The sequence below is a fragment of the Triticum urartu genome, chromosome 1A (assembly GCF_056163025.1).
Source record: "Triticum urartu cultivar PI428250 chromosome 1A, HENAU_Tu73, whole genome shotgun sequence".
NCBI classification, from domain to species: domain Eukaryota; kingdom Viridiplantae; phylum Streptophyta; class Magnoliopsida; order Poales; family Poaceae; genus Triticum; species Triticum urartu.
In genome coordinates, this window is record NC_141873.1 from 24,164,392 (window position 1) to 24,181,713 (window position 17,322).

Below are 17,322 nucleotides of genomic sequence, written 5' to 3' on the forward strand. Positions count from 1 at the left end.
CGCAGTGTCCTGGGTCACTAAATTTAATTATCTTCTCAACGTGGTCGGCATTTTCAATTTATTAATCGGACATAGTATCGATTGTTCGATGTGCTTCATAAAAAATCAAATTGCGAGTGTAATATAACACATACTTCATCAGTTTGGAGCTTAACATTACACGTCATTATCGCTGCCTCTTCTGCCTTCCATCTCTTCTTACTTTCCTGTTGTATTGCTTAATAGATGGCCATGGAGATCTTTCCTCAGTTTGACAATGAAGCCAGAAGTCCGATTTGTATATGATAATTCATGATGTACACATTGCAATATACATACAAAATTTATTGGTTTATTTTTTCAAATGACAAAGTAAACCAGTTAACGGAATTTTATATGTGTATACTACATATTAGTTCTTCATCTGCCATTAAGATTTTGATTAGAATGTTTCAAACATGGCACTTGATGGGAATATCATTAGGATGAAGATAGATTAATGTTATAATCCACTTACAAATTTGTCCAGTTCTGTAACCGACAAGATAGATATGTTTGATTTACTTATAGGTAATTCTTTATACACACTTTGATTCCACATCAACGATGTCTTTACAAATTAGCACATAGGCATCTATGTAATGTCGTGGATCCATTGTAATTGATGCAATTTTTTGTTGAAATCTTCTATCTTATTTGTTCTATATCAGGAAATATAACCAATTTCAGCCATTGTTTTGCAAACCTGAAATATGTGAACTTTGAAGTTTATCTTTTATAATGTGCTTTGATGCAATGATCTTACATTACGATTTCAATCGTGGTTACGTGATGATGGTATAGTTTTTATTTTCGATGCATGTGTTCGATCCTAGAGGAGTGACCTTGGGCCATCTTTTGCTATGGAAACAAAAGATATCTTCACACTTGACGGCAAGGCAATGGCATTTCCTCCCATGAAGAAGGTCTAGAAAGCTACAACTTTCTGAACACCGGATTGTTCTTGAAGAGATGAAATAATCACTTGGCTTGGTTTCATGGAACCAACATGACTAAATTTGATACTTCTACTTCTACTTAATGTGGGATAGTTATAATTTCTTTTCGGTATGTGCCATTGTACGTAGTCGTTTCACTTGAAGCATTTTAGTGTTGGTTAAAGTTGGATGGTTGCTATGATGTAGAATGAAGATTAATTGCAGCTACATATTATGAAATAAAACTTAATTCATCTGTTTCATTGTTCAACATATTTCTTTATTATTGTACTATTTATAGAAGAATAGATATGATGTATTGAATACCATTGTACCTTTTTAATCATGTGATTCTCTAAATTATGACTGATATAAATGTTATAAATCAAAAAAGGAAAATAAAATGTAAATTAGTTCTAGCCCGTGCAGGTGCACGGGTTGTTGACTAGTGGAAACTAAGGGATATTAAGGCCTCCTTTTAATTGAGTATCGGACCAAAGCATTAACACATAGTGAATACATGAACTCCTCAAACTACGGTCATCACCGGGAGTGGTCCCGATTATTGTCACTTCGGGGTTGCCGGATCATAACACATAGTAGGTGACTATAGACTTGCAAGATAGGATCAAGAACTCACATATATTCATGAAAACATAATAGGTTCAGATCTGAAATCATGGCACTCGGGCCCTAGTGTCAAGCATTAAGCATAGCAAAGTCATAGCAACATCAATCTCAGAACATAGTGGATACTAGGGATCAAACCCTAACAAAACTAACTCGATTACATGGTAAATCTCATCTAACCCATCACCGTCCAGCAAGCCTACGATGGAATTACTCACGCACGGCGGTGAGCACCATGAAATTGGTGATGGAGGATGGTTGATGATGACGATGGCGACGGATTCCCCTCTCCGGAGCCCCGAACGGACTCCAGATCAGCCCTCCCGAGAGGTTTTAGGGCTTGGCGGCGGCTCCGTATCGTAAAACGCGATGAATCCTTCTCTCTTATTTGTTTTCTCTGAAAGCAAATATATAGAGTTGGAGTTGAGGTCGGAGGAGCTCCAAGGGGCCCACGAGGTAGGGGGTGCGTCCTGGGGGGGCAGGCGCGCCCCCCACCCTCGTGGCTAGGGTGTGGGCCCCCTGTTCTTCATCTTTTGCAAGGATTTTTTATTATTTCCAAAAAGACGTTCCGTGAAGTTTCAGGTCATTCCGAGAACTTCTGTTTCTGCACATAAATAACACCATGGTAATTCTGCTGAAAACAACGTCAGTCCGGGTTAGTTTCATTCAAATCATGCAAGTTAGAGTCCAAAACAAGGGCAAAAGTGTTTGCAAAAGTAGATACGACGGAGACGTATCAGTTTTCTTCAAGTTCAAGGAGTTGACTACGATGAGACCTTCTCACTCGTAGCGATGCTTAAGTCCGTCCAAATCATGTTAGCAATTGCCGCAATTTATGATTATGAAATTTGGCAAATGGATGTAAAGACTGCATTCCTAAATGGATTTATGGGGGAAGAGTTGTGTATGATGCAATCTGAAGGTTTTATCAATCCAAAGGGTGCTAACAAAGTATGCAAGCTCCAGCAATCCATCTATGGACTGGTGCAAGCATCTCGGAGTTGGAATAAACGTTTTGATAGTGTGATCAAAGCATATGGTTTTATACAGACTTTTGGAGAAGCCTGTATTTACAAGAAAGTGAGTGGGAGCTCTGTAGCATTTCTAATATTATATGTGGATGACATATTGCTGATTGGAAATGATATAGAATTTTTGGATAGCATAAAAGGATACTTGAATAAGAGTTTTTCAATGGAAGACCTCGGTGAAGTTTCTTATATATTGGGCATCAAAATCTATAGAGATAGATCAAGAAACTTAATTGGACTTTCACAAAGCACATACCTTGATAAAGTTTTGAAGAAGTTCAAAATGGATCAAGCAAAGAAAGGGTTCTTGCCTGTGTTACAAGGTGTGAAGTTGAGTCAGACTCAATGCCCGACCACTGCAGAAGATAGAGAGAAAATGAAAGATGTTCCCTATGCTTTAGCCATAGGCTCTATCATGTATGCAATGTTGTGTACCAGACCTGATGTGTGCCTTGCTATTAGTTTAGCGGGGTGGTACCAAAGTAATCCAGGAGTGGATCACTAGACAGCGGTCAAGAACATGCTGATATACCTGAAAAGGACTAAGGATATGTTTTTCGTTCATGGAGGTGACAAAGAGCTCGTCGTAAATGGTTACGTCAATGCAAGCCTTGACACTGATCCGGATGACTCTAAGTCACAAACCGGATACGTATTTTTATTGAACGGTGGAGCTGTCAGTTGATGCAGTTCTAAGCAAAGCGTCATGGCGGGATCTATTTGTGAAGTGGAGTACATAGCTGCTTCGGTAGCAGCAAATGAAGGAGTCTGGATGAAGGAGTTCATATCTGACCTAGGTGTCATACCTAGTGCGTCGGGTCTAATGAAAATCTTTTGTGACAATACTGGTGCAATTGCCTTGGCAAAGGAATCCAGATTTCACAAAAGAACCAAGCACATCAAGAGACACTTCAATTCCATCCGTGGTCAAGTCAAGGAAGGAGACATAGAGATTTGCAAGATACATACGGATCTGAATGTAGCAGACCCGTTGACTAAGCCTCTCTCACGAGCAAAACATGATCAGCACCAAGACTCCATGGGTGTTAGAATCATTACTGTGTAATCTAGATTATTGACTCTAGTGCAAGTGGGAGAGTGAAGGAAATATGCCCTAGAGGCAATAATAAAGTTGTTATTTATATTTCCTTATATCATGATAAATGTTTATTATTCATGCTAGAATTGTATTAACTGGAAACTTAGTACATGTGTGAATACATAGACAAACAGAGAGTCACTAGTTTGCCTCTACTTGACTATCTCATTGAATCAATGATGGTTATGTTTCCTAACCATAGACATGAGTTGTCATTTGATTAACGGGATTACATCATTAGATAATGATGTGACTGACTTGACCCATTCCATTATCTTAGCATGATGATTGTTTAGTTTGCTGCTATTGCTTTCTTCATGACTTATACATGTTCCTATGACTATGAGATTATGCAACTCCCGAGTACTGGAGGAACACTTTGTGTGCTACCAAACGTCACAACGTAACTGGGTGATTATAAAGGTGCTCTACAGGTGTCTTCGATGGTACTTGTTGAGTTGGCATAGATCAAGATTAGGATTTGTCACTCCGATTGTCGGAGAGGTATCTCTGGGCCCTCTCGGTAATGCACATCACTATAAGCCTTGCAAGCATTTTGACTAATGAGTTAGTTGCGGGATGATGTATTATGGAACGAGTAAAGAGACTTGCCGGTAACAAGATTGAACTAGGTATGAGGATACCGACGATCGAATCTCGGGCAAGTAACATACCGATGACAAAGGGAACAACGTATGTTGTTATGCGGTTTGACCGATAAAGATCTTCATAGAATATGTAGGAAGCAATATGAGCATCCAGGTTCCGCTATTGGTTATTGACCGGAGACGAGTCTCGGTCATGTCTACATAGTTCTCGAACCCGTAGGGTCCGCACGCTTAAAGTTCGGTGACGATCGGTATTATGAGTTTATGTGTTTTGATGTACCGAAGGTAGTTCGGAGTCCCGGATGTGATCGCGGACATGATGATGAGTCTCGAAATGGTCGAGACGTAAAGATTGATATATTGGATGGCTATATTCGGACACCGGAAGTGTTCCGGATGGTTTCGAAGAAAATCGGAGTGCCGAAGGGGTTAGCGGAACCCCCTTCCCCCCCCCCCCCCCGGGGAAGTATTGGGCCTTAGTGGGCCTGAGGGGAGAGAGAGAGCTGCAGCCCAGGAGGTGGCGCGCCCCCTCCCATGAGTCCGAATTGGACTAGGGGAGGGGGGCGCGGCCCCTCTTTCCCTCTCCCTCTCCCTCTCTTTCCTTCCCCCTTTCCCCCTTCCTAGTAGGACTAGGAAAGGATCAATCCTACTCCTACTAGGAGGAGGATTCCTCCTCTCCTTGGGGCGCACCAAGGCCAGCCGGCCTCCCCCCTTGCTCCTTTATATACGGGGCCGGGGGGGCACCCAAAGACACACAAGTTGATTGTTCCAAGCCGCGTGCGGTGCCCCCCTCCACCATAATCCACCTCGATCATATCGTAGTGGTGCTTAGGCGAAGCCCTGCGTCGGTAGCAACATCATCACCGTCATCACGCCATCATGCTGACGGAAGTCTCCCGCGAAGCTCTGCTGGATCGGAGTTCATGGGACGTCATCGAGCTGAACGTGTGCTGAACTCGGAGGTGTCGTACGTTCGGTACTTGCATCAGTCGGATTGTGAAGACGTACGACTACATCAACCGTGTTCTCATAACGTTTCCGCTTATGGTCTACGAGGGTACGTGGACGATACTCTCCCCTCTCATTGCTATGCATCACCATAATCTTGCGTGTGCGTAGGAATTTTTTTGAAATTACTACGTTCCTCAACACCAGCATACTACTCACTCCATTCCTAAATATTTGTATTTTTAGAGATTTCAAATGGACTACCATATACTGATGTATATATACATACTTTAGCGTGTAGATTCACTCATTTTGCTTCGTATGTAGTCACTTGTTGAAATCTCTCAAAAGACAAATATTTAGGAACGGAGTACTAGTTAATAGGCCTGGGAGACATCAGGATTTAGGTTAACTAAAGAGGGTCAGAGGGTGCCCTCAAGGATCCAAATTTGCATGCGTATGGATACTGAGAGGCTTGGTGGGATTCCTAAAAAGTTTGTATGCGCTGTGAGGGACAGTTCGCTTCTTTTACTTTTTTTGTACTGGTTCGGGGATCGGACATTAGGCCCTCTAGGGTGCTACATTAATAGAAGAATATTTTGTTACTAGTAACATAATATAGTCCTATACTCTTTATATATTCTCATGTTATCTTTTCATAGTTTTGTTTCAGTTGCATATGAATTTGTACCTGCTTTTTAAATATGCAGAGCATGCAAGATAAGATGATGTATCTTAGAGAAAAGTCCATGTCACAACCCTTAACTTGCCACTCGATTTATCTAGTTATTTGATGAGTCAAATCTGGTTATCCATCTTAGAATCATACTAGGCAAAAAATACAAAGTTTGTTTAGTGAAAATAATGTCTAGAACAATCTTCTCATTTATAGTGTGATCTATCATATATTGACACACACAAGCTTACAAACTTAGCCCCACTCAATCTATGCATATCTGGATATGCCTAATATCATGTGGAGCATCACAAACTTAATTCCAAAAGGAGGTAAAATCTAGATCAATGTGTGTAGTGTAAAGTGAAAAAAATGAGTCATAAGTCGTTATCAAGTATGCCTTACAACTAAATGATATGTGTAACAAAAAGCAACTATCATGAATCATCTAAATCACACAAGTAAAGTTGCCCCACCAACCACAACATACCAAACACTTAGTTGGATAACCTTATGAGCACTTTTTAGAAAGCAAGTGGAAAGATGAATGAAATCATACCATGACAGCTATAAATACACCTTCATCATCATAGCCACCTTTCATCATCCAAACTTCACGCACATAATCAAAAACATCTATTCCAAGCAAGTATTAGTAACCATAAACCCAACATGAAGACCTTCCTCATCTTCGTCCTCCTTGCCATGGCGATGAGCATCGTCACTGCTGCTAGGCAGCTAAACCCTAGCGAGCAAGAGTTGCAATCACCACAACAATTATATCCGCAGCAACCAAATCCACAGCAACCATATCCACCACAACAACCATTTCCCACACCCCAACAATATTTCCCCCATCAATCACAACAACCATTTTCCCCACCACAACAACCATTTCCCCAACCCCAACAAGCAACCCCCCTACAACCACAACAACCATTCCCCCAGCAACCCCAACAACCACAACAAGCTTTTCCCCAACCCCAACAACAATTTGCCTTGCAACCACAACAACAATTTCCCCAGCTCCAACAACCACAACAATCATTCCCACAACAACCCCAGAGACCACAGCCATTCCCCCAACAACCAGAACAAATAATTTCACAGCAACCACAACAACCATTCCTCCTGCAACCGCAACAACCATTCCCCCAGCAACCAGAACAAATATTATCCCAGCAACCCCAACAACTATTTTCCCAGTCACAACAACCATTTCCCCAGCAACCCCAACAACCATTTCCCCTGCAACCGCAACAATCATTTCCCCAACAACCAGCACAAATAATTGCTCAGCAACCTCAACAACCATCCCCTCTGCAACCATAACAACCGTTCCTCCGGCAACCACAACAATCGTTCCTCCAGCAACCACAACAACCATTTCCCCAACCCCAACAAGTAGTACAAATAATTCCCCAGCAACCCCAACAACCATTTTCCCAGTCACGACAACCATTTCCCCAGCAACCCCAACAACCATTCCCGCTGCAACCGCAACAACCATTTCCCCAGCAATCAGCACAAATAGTTCCTCAGTAACCCCAACAACCATTCCCTCTACAACCACAACAATCGTTCCTTTGTCAATCACAACAACCGTTCCTCCAGCAACCACAACAACCATCTCCCCAACCCCAACAAGTAGTACAAATAATTCCCCAGCAACCCCAACAACCATTCCCTCTGCAGACAAACCAACCTCAGCAACCTTATCCACAACAGCAACCATCAGGAGTAATGGTATAGGCATCGGGGGCCAAGGAAACGAAGAGCTATAGTACTATCCCGGCGGATCATCGTTGTTTAGTCAATTGAGTGTTCAATGTAACGATGATAAATAAAGTGATGTGTACCATCATGTGTAACCCCGACCTATACTAGTTCAAACATGAGAATAAAAGACAAAGAAAGTTCTTGTCACAAGGACATTGCTGGTAATTATTACATTCATGCCATACTTGGATTTTCATCCCAAAATATAATTTGAGTCATGTGCATTAACTACCTATTTATGAAGAGAATTCATATGATCCTAACACAATTAATGATTGTGAAACTTGGTTTAATTGTAGTACTACCAATTAAGGAGTAATAATTAATTGCATCTCTTTGGTGGCTAGCGATGTGAATTGTGTGACCTTATTATCTGAAATGTTCTAGATTGTACATAGACACACTTTTTACAATTGTTGAGGTGCATATGAAGCAACATATGCTTAAAGATATGGTGACCAATCACTGGTCTCAGTGAAAATCTCAGTACCGGCTTTATATGGAAGGGAGGGACATGATGATGACTTCGTGTTGCATTTTATCATTGTTCAAATGGTCTCTTTAATGGACCGGTTGCTCAGATTAGAAAATATGGACTTGGGCCATACTCCATATTGAGTTCTTGCAAATGGACAAGATGAAGGCATGATTGAATTTATTCCTTCTATTTCTCCTGCACATGTAACTTGATGTTGAAGATCGCAGTATTACAAGTTACTTACAGAAGTTCCATCAGACGGAGATCGTTCGCCTAGTATAGCCGCCCAATGGTCAGAAGCTTTTATTAAAAGTTGTGTTGGTTACACTAACATTACATATATTATGGGTGTTGGAGACACGATGTCTTTTTTTAAACTTCAATCCTCTTGTATTTATTCATAAGAACCGTCGCATTGTTTACGAGCATCGGACAATGTCCTCGGGGGTAGACTAACAAAAGTTTAGGAGGGGAAAATATAGCCAATCTTGCCAATTCATGCACAAACATGGTTGGTTTCCCTTTAACTGTGTTCATAAATTATATGAGTTAAATTCTAAGGACACAAAATATAAGTCATCAAAAATAGCACTTTCAATAATAAACGACCAGCTCCCCTCTTTCATGGTAGTGATCACTTCTGTATTATCCGCATTGATCTCAAGTTTATTGCATCCGCTCATATATGCAAGAGTTAGACCAAACCTCAAGGATAGCACCTCTACTATAAAAGCATTATAACAGGAATCAACCTTTTCATTTGTAGTTGCAATGAATTTCACATTGCTATCCTTTATCACCGCTCCAACAACACCCTGATACGAGTCAAGGATCAAACGATGCATCTATGTTGAGTTTCGCAGTCTCTTCAGGATATTGTCTGCTTCACGTTTTATGTAACTCTACGAACTATGATGGCTAACCTTTAAAATATTTGCAAACTTAATGAATGTATGGGTACATTTTTTTGGGTTGTTGTATATTCGGCAATCTTCAACCATCAATCGTGTACTGCTGCATGTATGAGACAATTCATGTTTTCTTCGAGGAACTAAGACAATTCATCTTGCTTTAGAGAAAAACTTATGAATACAACTGAATAAACAAGCAGCATCTTGGCTGCCGAAGCAGGTTGAACCACTAAAATTCTAGTACCGTCGGCTTTCTGACGTCTGGCCATGTACACGTTGATTGCCACGTACGGGTGGCTGCCTGGCGCGGCCAACTCCTCATCGCCAACATCACGCCAACAGGTCGACGCACATGCATTTGTGCTGAGAATCGCTAGCACCAGCGTCAGGGATAGCTTAGGCCTTCGGTGTGGATTCATCCAGCGGCGCCATGCTAGAGAGACGCGACCTCCGCTGGCCCACCCCCAAAGGAGATGAGTATGTAGCTGCTAAGGGTCGGCATGCATGCACGCGTAGAATATTTTCAATTGTCAATATATAGGTCAAAAGTCAGAAAACACATGTTGGGACACATACCATACAATTATCACCGAAGGGGAAGGGTGGAACTTAACGAAATTAAGCCAACAATAACCTGAGACGCCAATAGATGAAAGGCAAGACAAAAACCTGCCAAAGCTTGACAGTGATGGGGGCAACAACGATGCAGTAGCCGAGGAGGTGAGAACTGATGTACTGGCTCCGATAGCGGTAGCTCCTATCCCTTCATCTTCAATGGCAATGCCGCCTCTGCTTCACTATCTCACCTGACCACACAAGACAACAGTTGCCATGTAGAGGAGGAACAACAAGCACCCGCTATATACACTTCAGGGTTTTCATTCCAGCCCCCGGCTTTTCAGGAAAAATCAAACACAAAGCTGTTCTTCTGGGCAGACTGTTTTGTTTCCTTCAGTTTTTCTTTGTTTTATGTATCAAACTAAATTTTCATAAAGACCTTGAAGGGGGCATAGATCAAACAGATCTGAACCGTTCAAATGTTAAACATCGTTGTACATGAACTATTAGATGTAGAAGCTACAAATTGTTTTTTCAAGTCCTAGGACATTAATCCACACCCTCGGCAGCCTTGCATTATCTTCATACCATGTCTTCAACATCATTCCCTTCTTCGAGGTGTCAATCCACTTTTGGTGCCTCAATTCTTGTCAAAGTTCCATCAACTACAATATATCATAAAAAAGTTGAGTCTGGAATCTAAACTAGACTACCAGATTGAGATGTTAGTAGAACTGAATACCTGATATATAAACAGAAAGCTACACTCATGTAAGAGGAATATAATGCTAGCACAATGAAACGTGAACTTCACATAAAAGGCAACATTTGACACATGCAGAAGAACATGCAAAGACTGTCATCATGGCAAAGAGCAAACAATGGAGACTTTTCAGAGCAATTGCAATTGAATATGGAACATGGCAAACACTGCAATAGCATTGAAAAAAATTAACAGATTAAATGTTGGCTTCTTGTATAGACATCAACAGATGTGTATTGACCACTGAGGCAACATGAAAATACAGTAGAAACATCTTGTACGATGTGTCAGGCATATCTTAGCGATTTCAGAGCTTTATATCTAGCTGAATCATATTTCAACAATCTGTTGCAATTTGAACCCTGACATTACCACATTTGAAGCCTCTGCCGACAACCCCAAGGTTATTTACAGTACTTCAAGTGTTTCTATTTTTGCTATTGAGTTTCTGACGACTAAGACGGTGTTCATGTTAAAAAACGACTATTACCAGTATTTAACCTAACAGGAGGAAAACACATTGGTGCTTACCATCAATTTTATTTAGCCACTGGAAACTCATAAAGAAATAGCAACAGGAAGATACAGATACAAGCACTTAAATGATCCAACTTAATCATTATAACATGACGATGATAATGAATTGCCTCATTTAACACCCACTATTGACATTATTGCATAATTCATGTAAGACATGATTGTTGAAAAGAGGAACTCTCTTATATGTAGTAAAAGCTACCTTGTGCATATAGACTATTTAGTTAGTTCCATATATGTTCAAACTGGCATTGCTATTCCAAGTATAGATGTGAAAGATAAAAGTATACTCCCTCCTTAAAGAAATACAAGAGCCTTTGGATCACTACTTTTGGTGCCTCAATTCTTGTCAAAGTTCCATCAACTACAATATATCATAAAAAAGTTGAGTCTGGAATCTAAACTAGACTACCAGATTGAGATGTTAGTAGAACTGAATACCTGATATATAAACAGAAAGCTACACTCATGTAAGAGGAATATAATCCTAGCACAATGAAACGTGAACTTCACATAAAAGGCAACATTTGACACATGCAGAAGAACATGCAAAGACTGTCATCATGGCAAAGAGCAAACAATGGAGACTTTTCAGAGCAATTGCAATTGAATATGGAACATGGCAAACACTGCAATAGCATTGACAAAAATTAACAGATTAAATGTTGGCTTCTTGTATAGACATCAACAGATGTGTATTGACCACTGAGGCAACATGAAAATAGAGTAGAAACATCTTGTACGATGTGTCAGGCATATCTTAGCGATTTCAGAGCTTTATATCTAGCTGAATCATATTTCAACAATCTGTTGCAATTTGAACCCTGACATTACCACATTTGAAGCCTCTGCCGACAACCCCAAGGTTATTTACAGTACTTCAAGTGTTTCTGTTTTTGCTATTGAGTTTCCTGACGACTAAGACGGTGTTCATGTTAAAAAACGACTATTACCAGTATTTAACCTAACAGGAGGAAAACACATTGGTGCTTACCATCAATTTTATTTAGCCACTGGAAACTCATAAAGAAATAGCAACAGGAAGATACAGATACAAGCACTTAAATGATCCAACTTAATCATTATAACATGACGATGATAATGAATTGGCTCATTTAACACCCACTATTGACATTATTGCATAATTCATGTAAGACATGATTGTTGAAAAGAGGAACTCTCTTATATGTAGTAAAAGCTACCTTGTGCATATAGACTATTTAGTTAGTTCCATATATGTTCAAACTGGCATTGCTATTCCAAGTATAGATGTGAAAGATAAAAGTATACTCCCTCCTTAAAGAAATACAAGAGCGTTTGGATCACTAAAGTAGTGATCCAAAGGCTCTTATATTTCTTTACGGAGGGAGTACTTATATAAATTTAGAAAGAAAATGGCAGACATATGGCACCAGATACAACTTCAAGATATAGTCAATCCATGGCACAAGTGTTCTAAAAAATGAAAGCGTTTTCAACATCATCTACTATCAATTAACAATAACTATTAGCAAAACAGCATTGAATAAACGGTCTTCTACGGAATGATGATGAGAATCCAAGAGGCAAGTCCAAATAGCAAACAGTTCCTTCCAAGACCCAAACAAGACTATTACTAGTTTTCATATGCAGAATCACATGGCCATTTTCTGTGTATATATGACTATCTGATGGGCATCGCTGTGCCCCGTTTAAACTATGGGGCTGGTTGATCCAAAAAGTTACTATTCCATAGAAGTGAAATTGCATATAAAAACCTAGAGAGCAACGCAAACTTCGAAGAAAATAAAGCACTTCACCACACAGTTGTGCAGCCCTGGCCCCTGGCACCACCACTGGCCCAAAGAAAGGGACAATAATAGACAATACCTTCTTACCACTTGGCAACCACTTCGTCCTAAAAGGCTAAAACATCTAAAGCTGTTCTAAATTTATCTCCTGAACAAAAAGACAAAGTCCCAAAGCAACTAATGGCACATGGTGCTAATCTTAATGAGCACTGAACTAAGGGGGAGTTCTTTTTATACACAATCACATCTGTACAAATGTTTCAGGGTAGCTCGGAATGGGGAGGAGTTTGGGACTAGAGCCCTCACCTGATATTGTGGTCATGGCGGATGCTTTCGAAAGTGTTGACAAAGTCCCCCTCCTTGATAGCATTGGAACCATGGTCGGCCAGTTGTTGCACCTAATTTACTGTTTTCTCCTCCTCTACACCATCCTCACCACCTGCCTCCTCACCAGGCTTTGACGTCAACAGATTTTGGTGGTCGCCTCGGGCCACAGGAGTGTAGAAGGTGACAACTGGAACCACATTACAGAAATTACATTGATCACACACCTTCTTCACCTGCTCAGATTGTAGCTCAATTGTGAAGAGTCCCGCCAATGTACTAACGAAAATGACATTTGCTCCCTCGGCAAAGCCCACCACTAGCACTCTATAACCTTCATCCAAGTGAGCACTAGTTGGGAGCAAATTGCACGGGGAGATGACCCGGCTGAGCACCCATCGCACATCAGTGCCATCACTCGCCTCTCTTTTCCACAATTTGAGATGCGGATGTGCGTGTTGGATTACTCCCAGCCCACCGTCGTCTGCGAGAACGAGATTATACAGGCCAAAGTGGTTGTCTGGTGCGCTGAACAGAGTGAGGGACTGCCTGGAGAAGTCGTACTCCAGGATCCACCCACTCTCCTCGTGGTCGTAGAAGACGAAGTAGAGCAGAGAGCTGCCGACGAGAACTTCGGAATGTTGTATGTATACCATTAAGTCGCCGTGTGTCGAGGCCGGCTCGCCCCAGGCACCGGTCTCCGACAAGTACACGCACACCGACATGCCATACCCGCCGGGGAAGACAAAAAGCACGCGGAAAGGGCCCTCGAGGCAGTCGCTGTGGTCGCACCCATCCGCCGCGCAGAGCACGGCCACAGCCAAGTAGCCGCGCTCCAACGCCGCGGGCACAAGCACGAGGTGTTGGGCGCTCGTGATTGGCTCCCACACTAGGAGTTCCTTGGCGTCCTCACACTTGGGGAAGAAGAGGGCGCGGTCGTGGCGGCAGTCACGGGCCAGCCAGGACCGGCCGTCCGGGATGGCGAGGGAGAAGGGCGAGGCCATCGTGGGGATGAAGCAGGGGGCGCGGTCGCTGGCCTAGTCATGGAGGAGGCCGAGCACGGGGGTTGCCCCGTGGAGCTCATGCAGGCGGCGGCGGAAGCCGGGGCCAGAGACGGCGCTGATCCAGGCCTTGGAGACGAAGGAGGAATGGAGGAGGCCGGCGGGGTCGTTGGGTGGGAGGTGGAGGAGGATCTCCTTGACGAGCTCGTCCGGGAGCGCCGGCGGCGGTGGCGCCATGGCGGTCGCTAGGTCTTTGGTTGGGTCCGTGCGGTGGGGGATACCGTGGAGGGGAATGGTTAGGCTCAACCAGTTCAGTCCGAGGAGATTGGGCTCGACTCTGTCGTACACACAAACAGCCTACCTGAAGTTTCCTTTTTTTCCTTTGGGCACTCAGGGCACTAAAAAAGAGCGGTCTGGGGGTGAACCGGCGCAAGTTCGGTCCCTGAGGGTGACCTAGCTCCTAGTCACGCCCCCAGGCGCCACCACCAAGATGCAGAAAATTCGAACTTGGTCGTTCTCGCTCACAAAAGACACCACAAGTCCGGCGATCGCAAGTCACAGTTTGGCGTACAAAAAATAGAGCGGCAGAAGTTCGCGTGCGCAACGCATCACTCGGCGGGCTTTGCCCCAGGCGTCGGCGGAGTTGGCGTGCACGGGCTTGGCGGTGTCGGAGCTGATTCTCTGCTGGGCGGTGTCAGCGCGGCTTCGGTGGTGCTGGGCGTCGTGGAGGCGTCATCACATGGGCTTGGCGGCGGCGGCAGCGTGGGCGTCGGTGTCGGCGGCGCTGTCGAGGGAAATTGGTTCCGGATGAGACCGCGCTCTGCCAAGTACCACGCCTTGACCGCCTCGTCGGTGCTCTGGAGCATGTCTGCCCCGCCACGCAGGAAAGCCAGGTCAGTGTTTCTCTTCTTCGCGGTGACGTTGGTCCGGAGCAGGTCGAGCTTGACGGCGCTGCTCAACATCAACGCCGACCATCGTGCATCGGTCTTCTCTTCATGAAGGACGGCCCGGGCCTGCGCGTCAGCGAGACAGTGCTCGATGGACTCCTGCACTCGAGTGGTAGCCGCCGTCGACATATTTCCCCTTCTTGGCACCGTTGTTGTCGTCCGGCCGCCCTTCCGATGCGCCAGGGGTCGGTGCGTCCGGCTTGTAGGTCTTCTTGGCCTTGTCGAGGGTGCGCCGGACTTCCGCCCACTTCTCGCACTTTTCAATGCGCTTGTAGACGTGGAGGTACTTGAATTCGGCGTCGCTGTTGCTCTGCCGGTACAGGGCGAACATGCGCAGCAACTGCACGGAGGAACAAACAGTTGGCGGGCGTACACGGCGAAGAGAGGCGGGAGACTGGCGTGGCATACCTGATCCTCAACGCTGGCGCCGCTCTCTGGGCGAGCCGCGACCTCCTCGACGACCCCATGCATTTTTTGCACGCCCCCTGGATACGCCCCCAATGGTTTGCCATCGCCTTGGAGCCGCGCTGCATGTAGACGCCTTTGAAGTAGGGGTCGATGAGCTTGTGCTCGTCGAACTCGGCCTTGATGCGGTCCCAGTACGTCTCGATGCTCTGGTTCATGCCGGTGGTCGGGTCGAGGCAGACGACTTTCTATGCTTCGGCGAGGCATTCCTCCTCCTTGGACGCCCACTTGATGCACGGCTCGCCTAACCTGGCCGCCCACTTCTTCTTCTTGCGCCCCTTCGCCGGAACAGGCGCCGGCTCCTCCTCCTCCTCCTCGTCCTCGTCCTCCTGCTCCTCCTGCTCGTCCTCGCCGTAGACGTAGCCAAGCTCTCCGTCCATGCCACCGCTGAGATCCACCGTCTCGTCCTGGGTGACGAACCCGGGAGACGCAGCGACCACGGCTGAACCTGCCGCGATGATGTCGTCCATGTCTGCCTCGGTCTCATTGGTGTCGCCGAGGTGCGAGAAGGCAGCGGGCCACGGCGGAGTGGGGGCGTCGGGGAGGGAGCGTAGGCGGGCGGCGAGTAGTTATATGGGGGGTATTGCACGCCGGCGAAGACGGCAGAGGGCGTGCGCTGGGCCGGGTATCCATGGGGGAAAGTGACGTTTGGGTTGAACCCACCGTGCGCGTCCCCATCGGCGTAGCCCGGCGAGGGCGATCCCCATGGCTGCGGAGAGCCGCCGCCTTGCTGGCCCCAGGGCGCGTACTAGGCGTGGCTTCCGGGTGGATTCATCATCCCCGCGCGAGTCGCCTCGGCCTCAGCTTGGTCCGCCAATGAGGCAGCCGCAGCCGCGCGCGCCGCGCTGTCGCGGGCCTTCTTGGCGATGGCCCTGTTCCGCCGATCAGCGGTGACAGCCTCCTGTCGCTGAATTTTCGCCCTCCACTCGGCGTTTGACATGCCCGGTGGCTTGGTCGGCGGCGCCCTCGGCTTCCTCTGCTTCGGCTGGGCGACGGAGGCGGTCGCGCTTGCCGCCACGCGGGGGGCGACGAACTTCTTCGGTGGCGTGGCGGCCGGCTGGGAGGCGAGAGGGAGGGAGATTGGCAGGAGGAAGGAAGAGTATGGGAGGGAAGTGGGGAAAAAGCGGGAAGAGGCGCTCGACTCTCCGACAGGGCGGACCCACGCGCCCTTTTCGCTTGTGCCGGCGCCCCAGGCGCACCCCAGGGCGCCGGGTTCATCCTGGGTCCGCCGGCACCATTTTCAGTCCAAGCCGGCGAAAAACGGGCTTCTAGGGGCACGACTGGGCCGTTTTTTTGGCGCCGACGCGGCAAAAACGCCTGGGTGGGCCTGTTGGGGGCGTGGCTGGAGATGCTCTAATAGGCGCCGGTGCACCGGCCCAAATTTGGGCCGGTCACACCCCAGCCGCATGATTTGCGCGTCGTCAACCGCCTGATTTGCCAGCTGGCCCATGTCCCTCATTGACTTCATCTTCCACAATCGCGAGATCCTCAAAATCCCCCCCCTTCCCTGCGAGTAGTTCCTACACCACCCTCGTCCCCGCCGGCTGCAGACCTCGCAATAGGTCGCGCCTCGCCCCCCTTTAGATCACAGTTGGCCGCCTCTGCCTCGCCGGCGGTCATCGCTCCTCATTTCAAAAACAACGCAAAAGACAGCCGATGCATCTCATGTTTCAGCACCTAGCCTCGCTGTCTTCGTAGCGCGCCCGTCACAGCACCACCGTGCTATCGGCCGCAGCTCACGTCGTCATCTCCTCATACCATTGGTGTTCCCCTGGTTGAAGCTTTTTCCACATGTGGAAGCTATTTCGTCATTGCCGCTTG

At 45.7% G+C, this 17,322-nt stretch overlaps 1 protein-coding gene and 1 pseudogene across 1 annotated transcript; one reads left to right on the forward strand and one right to left on the reverse strand.

Moving 5' to 3' along the window:
• Nucleotides 1-6,543: 6,543 nt before the first annotated feature.
• On the forward strand, nucleotides 6,544-7,880 carry LOC125532453 (uncharacterized). The gene has a single exon (XM_048696510.2). The coding sequence runs from the start codon at nucleotides 6,621-6,623 to the stop codon at nucleotides 7,278-7,280; it is 660 nt and encodes a 219-aa protein (XP_048552467.1). The 5' UTR covers nucleotides 6,544-6,620; the 3' UTR covers nucleotides 7,281-7,880.
• A 5,282-nt stretch (nucleotides 7,881-13,162) lies between these two features.
• Nucleotides 13,163-14,326, reverse strand: LOC147988653 (uncharacterized; annotated as a pseudogene).
• Nucleotides 14,327-17,322: the final 2,996 nt, after the last annotated feature.